Raw genomic sequence first — 10,426 nt, 5'->3', positions numbered from 1 at the left:
GAGGAATGCTTCCAGCACCTTGTTGAATCTATGCCACGAAGAATTGAGGCAGTTCTGAAGGCAAAAAGGGGTCCAACCTGTTACTAGCGTGGTGTACCTAATAAAGTGGCCGGTGAGTGTATAAACACATGTACATGAAGCCAGTTGGCTTTTCATGTAACTCCAGGAAGTTTTTCAGCTCTTAGTTTTTCTTTTAATGAACAAATAATTTAATGTGTAAAATGCCTGCTTCAGTTTGTTCACATCTTTTCCTATGTGTGTGGGTTTGTTTTGGAGAGCAGTCGTGACTCTGCAGTAAACAAGTTGTCCAAGGACTGATAAAGTTAATCATTAGCGAACAGACAAACTCAGATGTTCATGCTCCAGGCTCATAGAAGTCTTACCTGTAGAGAAGCTCTCATTTCCTAACTAGGGATGGGTACCTTTGACATTTGAATCGATTAGGTAACAATTTTCGGTGCTTGGTGTGTGTTGATTTTTTAATAATAAACTTTTTTTTTGTTTAACATATTTCKCAATATATAAAATTTAACAAATATCAAGACAACATCTAACTCCTTATTGTAACATCAGTTGTTTAACTAATTGCTTTAAGGTGAAAACTCTTGAAAACAACAAGACTGKTTTGTCTTATTGCACAAATTAAAAGCTCCACGTGTTTCTATTGATGTCATTTCCCCACTAGAAAAATTGTGTGATGGAGGTCCATGGAAGGCAAATAAGTTTAAATCAAATAAGCAAAAGAGGATAGAGTTAAATAAATAAAAGGTATTCAAGCTACGTTTTGAGCATCCAAAACGCATCCAACACTTCAAGTTGGCTGCTTGTGCTCTTTAGGTCAGACGTGTTCGGACTGTCAGAAAGCGCCTGTGTTGTTTTCCTTTGCTGGTCTCTGTTTAATGGTGAATGAAATAAAGAAAGTGGTGGTACTTTATTTACTTTGAGCAAGCAAACGTTGTGTTCACAAGATAATTAATCCACCAGATAATTCAGAGGTGGTCTGTTTGGCGAGTTTAGGAGCTGCGAGGCTTTCAAGCTACGTTCTGAGTTCTGTTTACTGAACCAGTGGCTGCTGACGTCATTATGCTCTTGTGCGATGCGTTCAGGACAAGCATGGAAAATCTCCCACTCTAACGCCAATATGGTTGCAATGAAGCATTTAGATACTGAAACATGGTACCGTTTGATGSTACATGAATAGGTTCTCGGTAGTACCGACAGAATTCGGTCGGTACTTAAAGTTTTGAATTCAGTACCCATCCCTATTCTTCACATACCTCTTTTGTGTGTGTGTGTGTTTTGTTCCAGACTCCGCAGTGGATCCGTCTCTCAACATCCAGCCAATCACAGAGGAGCGAGCATCTCGTACCCTGTACAGGGTAGAGTTGCTTCGCCAGGTGAGGGAACAAGTGCTCAGACACCCGTTACTCTACGAGCGCCTCAGGCTGTGCCAGATGAGCTCGGACTTGCCTGTGTGGTGGGAGGTCGGTACTCATGACCGGGACCTGCTAATCGGTGCCGCAAAGCACGGCGTCAGTCGGACCGATTACCACATTCTGAGAGATCCTGAGCTCAGCTTCATGACTTCACAACGCAACTACAGCCAAATGAAAGCTGCACCCCAGCAACCTCGCACAAGTGCGCCCCTCTTGCACCCTCAGTACCAGGCTGCTTCCTCGTTGATGGCCGGCTCTGTGGTCCCCCCACCCGCTCAGAGAGACGCAGACCCCTGTGGGCTTGTGCCCAAAGTGGAGCCAGCCTCAGAGGAGGAAGAGGAGGGCAAAGAAAGGCAAAGGGAGAGTTGGAGCCCTTCTCACCCGCCAGCGACTCCCACAGGTCTGGGAGAAAAGCCCGTTTCCATGGCGAGCGACAGCGAGAGGCAGATGGTGGCGGCGCGGACCAAACCGCTCACGCCCATCTCCACTGAGAGGAAACCCAAGAAGGCCAGCAAGAGAGGCCGCAGGGAGGCCAGGCGGGGCTCCGAGACCGAATCAGACGGCTCCTCGTCGAGCTCTTCATCGCGCTCCTCTTCATCCTCGTCGTCCTCTTCATCTTCATCATCACATTCCGGGTCCAGCTCCTCATCCTCATCCTCGTCTTGTTCTTCTGGCTCCTCATCCTCGTCGTCATCCTCCTCATCCTCATCTGATGACAGTGAAAGTGAGGGAGAGGAAGCAAAGAAGAACGGTGAGTGACCAGACTCTTCACTACAGAAACAAAAAAAACTGTTTTAAATATTTAGTTTAATGCTGCGACGAGCTAGCTAGCATTTGACTCAGAGCAACTGCAGTGCGTTCCGTGTGTTTAACATCTGAATCTGTTCACAGTGCCTGCAGCAACGAGTGTGAAGGGCTTCGATGAGGACAGTGTTGCCTCTTTAAGCACTACACAAGATGAAACACAAGACCCCCATGTGGCTGAGAACGGTGTCGCCAACAACTCCTCCCATCCTTTCCAGGGAGGAGGGTACATGCTGGCTGCATCTTACTGGCCGAAGGTAAATGACTGTTTGCAGACCAGGCATTCTTACAAACACTACAGGATTTAAAATAGTTTCCAAACTCATTTTTAAAAGTAGTGATATCGCAGAAATCTGGTCAAAAGTGCCAATGCTGTATTAAATTTTAGAAATGTGTGAATCATAAAAATAATAATTCAAACTAAAGCATGTTTGTGAGCAAAATGTTAGGTTTAGCTGCAAGTTTTTTTGTTTTGTTTTGTTTTCAGGATCGTGTGATTATAAACAGGCTGGACAGCATCTGCCAGGCAGTGCTCAAGGGCAAGTGGCCCAGCCCACGTCGGTTCTATGAGCCCGGAGGCGCAGTGGCCTCCTTCTACACCACCAAGCTGCTAGACAACGCCAACAGCCTGAGCGAGGACCCCTCTGCTTCACCACAGGGGTCAAAGGTGACCAAGCATGTTGCAGAAAACAAGGAGTTCTCAGTAAAACTCAACGATGTATGTTGATTTCTCCCTTCCTCCCACTTCCTTCCTCCGCTTCAGCCCTAACCGTAGGACCCTCTCACTTCTGCTGCCATGAGCGGTGTTAGCTGCCATGTTCAGCATGTTTCTCTGGTCTCCGGCCTGCTTTCCTTTGGGGATGATTAGCGGTTTGGACTGGCTGGCAGGAGGAGAGATTAATTTAATAACAGCCTTCCTCTCTTTTCCCACACACTCAATTTGAATTGGGCTCTCAGGCTGTGATTACATGAACACAAATCATTCAGTCATGAGAATATGATAAGGTTCTGTTTGAAGCCTCTCTAGACTGAAGGGGTCTTGCTAGTAATTTAATTGAAATGGAGGCCTCTGCTGTGGGTGTTTTCTAATATGCTTGTTTACAACATGGCTATTAACGCAGCAGGATTCAGATTTGCTTCTTTGTATTCTCTGACTTTGCTGCTTTTTGATAAAGATCCAGAATTGTTGGATTTTACTATCTCAGACCTGCAAACACTTACCTATTCTCAGCCCTAGTTTGGAACTTTTTCATAAATGCTGAGCAGCTATATCTTTGGCATGGCTTTTAAGCACGGACCAAACTTTGAAAATACTTTACCCACTTTAGCCCTTCTAAGCACTGCCCACTGTGTGTCCATGTCTCAGTAATACTAACAAACAACCTGAGCTGTTTCTGTTATTGTTTGATATTTATGAGTGGACTTGACAGCACAAGTCAGAGTATTTTTTAAATATAAAGTAAGGAAGGTTTTAACACCAAAAAACAAAACAGGTTTTCTAATAATTAAATCTAAGGGACAGTTGAATTTGAAGTCTACATTTTTTTGTGTTAATCTAAATCAAAAAGCTTAGAAATAAAACTGTCTCAGGAACAGCTCTTTGGCACGCAGTTCCTTTCCTCAGATTGTCTCACACTCTTGTGTCTGTGCATATAGCAGGAGGGAGGTCTGAAGCTGACCTTCCAGAAACAGGGTCTACCTATGAAGAGACCCCTGGAATCGGAGGAAGGCCCCCAGGCCCAGCAGCAGTATCTGGCTCGCCTTCGAGAGCTGCAGAGCGCATCAGACACAGGCCTGGCTGACATCACCAAGCCTCAGAGCAGCTACCAGACTGGTGGGTTTGAATCCAAAACACCATCAGACAAAATGTCTGCTGATCCATAGTGTCCTGGTTTGTTTTATTTCCAACCACTAGATGGCAGCAAAGCATCTTTTTGTTAGCATAGACATCTGTTAACATGTGTGTCTTTGGTACGCTCACCTACATTTTGTATGTAAAAGTCTGTTTTTATTTTTGGAGTTTTGTCTAATCTTCACACAGTTACTGGAGAATTGCAAAATTTCTGAATTATCTTAAAGCAATAGTGTTTACTTTGAGATTTCTTGTATGCATGATACACTAGTTTTAAACTAACTGCTGCTTCTCCTCCAGCTCCTCCAGCCCTTACTGATGAGATGAGGCTGAACGGAGCTCTGGATGGTCAGCCCCTGGTCAAAAAGCGAAGAGGCAGAAGAAAAAATGTGGAAGGAATGGACCTGCTCTTCATGAACAGGAATCAAGTTCCTACTGTTCCCAATCAGGTTATTATTATTATGTTACTTTTTTATTCATTTTTATTGTAATATTCATCCTAGTTATCAACCTTGAAATCTTAAATTGTGCTGACATTTTTTAAGCATACCATTTATGATAAGTTATAACCTAAAAACAAATCCCGTTGTAATGTCTCCTTAGGTGGCCTCAGGATGGGGGGGCATTGGCCAGGTGGGCTTAGCTGCAGCTGCTGTGCCAGGATCCAGTCAGAGCTCGAGTCAGGTCTCTGCAGACACAGAGACCAGGGTCCCTGTTATCAACCTGAAAGATGGCACCCGACTCGCAGGGGATGACGCCCCCATGAGGAAAGACCTGGAACTGTGGCTGAAGGAGCACCCTGGCTTTGTGGCAGACACAGGAGCTTTTATCCCTGTAAGTATTATTTGACTTTCCTCCTTTTAGGTGGCACAGATTGATGATGGTTATTGAAACTTTATTTATTTATTTATTTATTTATTTATTTATTTATTTATTTATTTATTTATTTATTCTTTAGGGTGTAAATAAAATGCAGATGCAGTTCCACTTCCAGGATGGGCGACCCAAGCAGAAAAGGCATCGCTGCAGGAACCCAAACAAAATCGATGTCAACAGTCTGACCGGAGAGGAGAGGGTCCAGATAATTAACAGGAGAAATGCCCGCAAGGTGGGTTTGAATCAGACTTAGTTGTGTCTTTTATAATTTTATTGTTATTATTTTCAACTTTGTTATAGCTGTTTGTAAACAAATATTAAACTTCTGCCTTAAAGAACGCTTTAAAATAAATATTGTAATTTATTCTGACCTTACACTTTTACCATTTACCCCAAGTTCACCTGATCTGTTTTTATCTTCTGTAGGTCGGTGGAGCCTTTGCTCCTCCTCTCAAAGATCTGTGTCGATTTCTTCAAGAAAACCCAGAATACGGAGTCCCGCCTGAATGGGCTGATGTAGTTAAACAATCGGTGAGTCTCTGTCGTGTGTGAAAAACTAAACATTGATTTAATGGGAAAAGTAATTTCACTCATTGCTGATGTAGATCCACCTTTGAGTTTATTGAATGGGAGATTCAAAAAGAGTTATATTTTAAACTAAAAATAAAGCCTGTTTTTTTTTATAGGTTGCGTGTCTGTGTTTGTGAAGTAGTGTGCGATGACTTTTGGGTCACTGTTAGTGTTAGTTAGCCATTAATTACGCTACAATTCAGTTTATCATATAGTTGTTTTTACAATCGTTTCAAAGTCCTGCTACTGATAATTTAATGTGCTAAAAAGATTAAGTGGCCTATTTATTTTACCAAGTACTAAAGAACAACTTCATAAGTTGCTCAACATTCCTCATTTTAATGCAGTGGTAAGACTGCTTTTTTGTGTAAACTCTATAGTATGACTTTAAAATTACGACTTTAATTTCAGAATATTAGGATTTTTATCATAATATTAGGATTTTAATTTTGTAATATTACAACTAAGTAAGTAAACTTTATTTATATAGCACCTTTCACAGACACAAACATCACAAATTGCTTAACAGAGAGAAAAATAACTAAAAACAATAAAAACATGTCACGAAGAACAATTAAAAAACAGCAAACGACATTTAACTAAAAGCCTGTCTGAATAAAAATGCCTTTAAAAATGATGACTTTAATCTCATGACTTTATTTTCATACGACTTTATTCTCATAATGTTACAACTTTAATGTCATAATATTAGACATTATTCTCATAATAAAAAAAAAGGTAAAAATATATATTTTTGGCCCTAATAYTCCATTGTGAGTTATACAGTGATGCTTACAATAGAATATTAATACAGGGCTAGTCAACTAAATTTTTCCGGTCAAACGGAAGGCCTTGTGTTTGACACAGATAAAGCCAACCTGTGCCTGCTATCTGCTAAACCTTCACATTTTGTATTTTATCCAGGGTTACCTCCCAGAGAGCATGTTTGACCGGATCCTAACAGGACCCATCGTTCCTGAGGAGGTGAGTCGGCGAGGACGTCGACCAAAGAATCCTCTGGCAAAGGCGGCAGCAGCAACGCCCAACCCATCGGCCTCTGCTCTGGGTTTGAATCCCCTCCTGAACAACGGCCTCCTCTCTGGGATGGACCTCACCAGTCTGCAGGCCTTCCAGCAAAACCTGCAGAGCTTGCAGTCCCTGCAGCTCACCGCAAACCTGATGGGACTCCCATCCGATGCCAGCAACCTGGCTGCCAGTAACTTAGCCGCTATGTTTCCCATGATGCTCTCTGGTATGGCTGGATTGCCAAACCTGCTCGGTATGAGCAGCTTGCTCGGGAAGCCGGCTCAGGAAGGTGCAGGAGGCTCTGAAGAAAGGACGAAGGGAACAGGAGAGCAGTCTAGTGCCCCCTCTCACACTTCAGACACCAAAGGAGAAAGGACCGAGGGCTCAAACACGACTCCTTCCTCCACGTCCAGCTGTGCTTCCTCTGCCACCACCACACAAAGTGCTTCAGCTGCCTCCGCAGCCTCCAGTCACCCAGTTCCTCTTAACCCCTTGTTACTCTCCGGTATGCTTTACCCAGGGATGCTTCTCACTCCAGGCCTTAACCTTCCTGTGTCTGCCTCACAGCCTCAGAGCTCAAACGATGACCCTTCCAGCCTTCCTCCTGCTGCTCCTCCCTCTGCAACCTCCCTGTCATCAGCAAAAGAGACCGAGCTGCCTCAGGCACAAAGAGACGGAGAGGAGGAGGAGGGCAAGGTGCCAGAGGAGGAGGCTTTAGATGACGATGACGATGACGAAGAAGAAGAGGAGGAGGAGGAGGAGGAGGAGGAAACGGCAGATCAAAAAGAAAACAGTGGTCCTGAAAGTTCATTGAAAGCTGAGTCGTCTTCATCAGGGTCTGGGAGCTCTTCCTCATCCTCTGATGATTCAGACTCTAGTGATGAAGACTAAACTTTTTGAATATAAAGTTAAAAAAAATTTATTTATGTATCACCTAGAAATGTAAACATTTATTCACATATATATATGGAATTTCCAGCACCTGTGTTGCGATTTCTTTACATGTAAATAAAAGAACTAACTACAATGTTGTGTAATAAAGACTTTAATATTAAAAACTAAGAAAAACAAAGGAAAAAAACAGAAAAAGCAAAGAATTACTGACTAAAAAAAAGATTAAAATAAAGTGTCTGTGTTTGTTCACAGGGTACAGTCTTGTTTTGACACATTCTGCATGTCAGAYTTTAGTAGATTTTCTGAACTATGTGAACTTGTACCTCCTGATTATGTACAATTACAAAGAAAAAGGCATTCTGTTAGGATTAATTTTATATATATATAAAAAGTGAAACTACATTAACGCCCGTTGAGCAGTACATTTAATATATTTTGATTGTTTGGGCAGGGGGAATTTTATTTGTAAATAGCCACAATTTTTACAGGTTTGTTGACACTCTTTGCTTTGCAGATCTTATGTTGGAAATGTCAGCAATAACCTGGGCAGCTAATGAATGTCACTGAAACTGTAGATTCCCTTGTCTGCCATGTTTCCACTCCTGTGCACAAACACTTAACAGACTCACAAACCTGTACCTTCATCCCACTGGATAAAGTATTCAGTTCTTTGGAACACTTAAGTTCTTGTCTGGACTAGAAACAGAATTATTTTAAGTTCACTTAAACAAAATCACATTTTTTTTGTTTTATTGCCCCAAGCTGAAAGAAGTGTTGATTTTTAGAAAGTCAGGTTTTCACCATTTCACAACAAATGTGCATTTTAGCTCTTTGTGTATCTGTTAGTTTGGATTTAAAAGCTAGTGACAGAAAACATACTGTGCCAAAAAAAGAAAACAACTGCCCTTTGATCCTTTGAGGTCCCGACAGTGTTGTAAATATTCCTTCAGCCCAGTCGTAATTAACAGCAGTTTTACCTCAATTTTGCAGAATGGATTTACTTGACTGTGCAAACATACATGTAAATGGGAGTATTCCCCCTGCTGTCTGCATTCATGTCACTTGTTTCTGCTGGATTGTGTGTGAGAGGCTAATGTTTCTTCCCCCGTCTGAATGTGGTCAAACAGGCTTTATGAGCCTCACTGCAAGTGTTCTTTTATCTTCAATCATGCCTCATCCAAAACTTCAAAGAGCATTAAAGTCGTCGAGAATGTGTGCTGCATGACCTTTAGTGTTACACGTTTAGCTGTGCCACAACCCCTCCCAAACAACCAACCCAAGTCCAGGTTAGGATTGTATGGATTTGAGTATTAAAGTTAGCGTTGGTTCAATTTGGCTGCAGGAAGGGCCTGATCGTTTCAGCTTGTATCGCCTCGTTTTGTTCCRCTCCGATCTCGAACCCTGCTCTGCTGTCAAACGCAGCTTCAGTTAGACGTAGAAGTGCCCTTATCCCGACGCCTCATCCACTCATTCAGCCGCTCACACACTGTGCTCGCTGTGCCACGCTTGTGCATTTCGTTCAGCATCCCTGCCCCATGTCCATTTTGAAGCTGTAATCAGAAAACACACACAAACAAACACACACACTGGACAACATTCAAACCGAAGTACCTTTTTTTAATTCACTCTGGCACAACTGTGCTTGTTCCAGGACTGCTGTTACACAGTGGACTGTTAGGTCTTTCTGACGAGACATTCTTGAGCAAACTAAGTATCTGTAGCATCTCTCTCTCGCTCTCTCTCTCGCTCTCTCTCTCTCTCTCTCTCTCTCTCTCTCTCTCTCTCTCTCGCTCTCTCTCTCGCTCTCTCTCCTGGGTGTAATGAGAAATTGTGACGTCTGAACACAGACACTAAAAGACACATCTCCTTTCTGATGTTGCTTTAAAGTGGTTTATCCTGTACACCTGTTCTCTATAGACCTCATTATGGGTTTGGCTTACAATGCAACTGCGATTTTTTTTAATGATTATTATTACTAACAGTATGGTATTTTTGTATGTCTGAACAATGGACATCAACATGCCACTATCCTTTATACTTTTTTTTTTTTTTTGTATAACTGCACCTCTGCTCTCTTTGAACTTGTAGTGCCCTTATGCAAACACCACTGCTTCATCTGCTGTAAGTGACTTTGATTAATGGCTTCTCGCCCCTCAGCGATGGATCTGTGGATCGATATTTAATTTTTTTTTTTCCTGTTCTCACTCACCGGGACACAAAGTCGGGGACGGAAAAGTTTTACTGTACAAAACCTCCCGAAGCACTTGTGCAGTGCTGAAGTATGTTTGAAACAAGCAGAGACCAATATGCAAGAGGAATGACAAAAACACACTACTGCTGTACAGGGAGGGGAGTCTCAGTTTCCACGTGTAAATCACTGAGAGGACAGAACTCGAAAACATGGGTTTTTTTGTAATTTTAGTTCAAGCTTGATAAATGTCACCTTGATCAGTTGTGTGTATTTGATTTTGTTTTTTCTTCCATTGGACAGTTTTTGCAAAATGTGGTCTGTGTAGTCAAAATAATTAATGTAGTGCAGGAAAAATGCGTCTTAAAGTTATTTGTAATTTATTGGATTCCTTTCTATGAAGCTCTATAGAGGAAATTGAGGTTTAATTATTTTTATTAAACATATTCTTCTGACTATTCAGCACACGTGCCTTCCTCTTTTACTTGTYGAGACATCATAGCAGAAACTAGCAAAGTTTTAAGCTGGAAATCCTTGTTCCTGTGAATGAGAGACATGTTCTAAACCACAATACAGAATTATTTAGTAAAGCTGCAAAATTTGATCATTTAGTTTCACAACCAGCTTTAAAGCTAGGGGGATTAGACATTTCGAATTTTAATTTAAGGATATTTATAAAATGTGCTGTGCTTATTTTATTATTATTATTATTATTATTTATTTTTAGGGTGGGGGTGTTCTTAAATACACAATTCAGTGCAAAAACATGGTAATTGTTAA

General features: G+C 41.8%; 1 protein-coding gene across 6 annotated transcripts in view; it reads left to right on the top strand.

Annotated features, from left to right (window-relative positions):
• The window catches only part of chd9 (chromodomain helicase DNA binding protein 9), an 85,063-nt gene extending 74,955 nt beyond the window's left edge, over window positions 1-10,108 (top strand). For 3 of the 6 annotated variants that reach the window (XM_014007961.1, XM_014007962.1, XM_014007966.1), the window contains 9 exons: window positions 1,309-2,187; window positions 2,328-2,497; window positions 2,728-2,958; window positions 3,897-4,074; window positions 4,393-4,541; window positions 4,696-4,926; window positions 5,051-5,200; window positions 5,395-5,499; window positions 6,463-10,108. In XM_014007961.1, the coding sequence (XP_013863415.1) occupies window positions 1,309-2,187; window positions 2,328-2,497; window positions 2,728-2,958; window positions 3,897-4,074; window positions 4,393-4,541; window positions 4,696-4,926; window positions 5,051-5,200; window positions 5,395-5,499; window positions 6,463-7,455 (3,086 nt within the window). In that variant the 3' untranslated portion in view covers window positions 7,456-10,108. The remainder of the gene's footprint in view (window positions 1-1,308; window positions 2,188-2,327; window positions 2,498-2,727; window positions 2,959-3,896; window positions 4,075-4,392; window positions 4,542-4,695; window positions 4,927-5,050; window positions 5,201-5,394; window positions 5,500-6,462) is intronic. The other 3 variants (XM_014007965.1, XM_014007964.1, XM_014007963.1) reach the window with 3 other exon arrangements.
• The last annotated feature ends 318 nt before the right edge of the window (window positions 10,109-10,426 follow it).

The sequence above is a fragment of the Austrofundulus limnaeus genome, unplaced genomic scaffold, assembly GCF_001266775.1.
Source record: "Austrofundulus limnaeus strain Quisiro unplaced genomic scaffold, Austrofundulus_limnaeus-1.0 Scaffold46, whole genome shotgun sequence".
Classification (NCBI taxonomy): Eukaryota; Metazoa; Chordata; class Actinopteri; order Cyprinodontiformes; family Rivulidae; genus Austrofundulus; species Austrofundulus limnaeus.
This window is presented reverse-complemented; position numbering and strand designations above follow the sequence as displayed.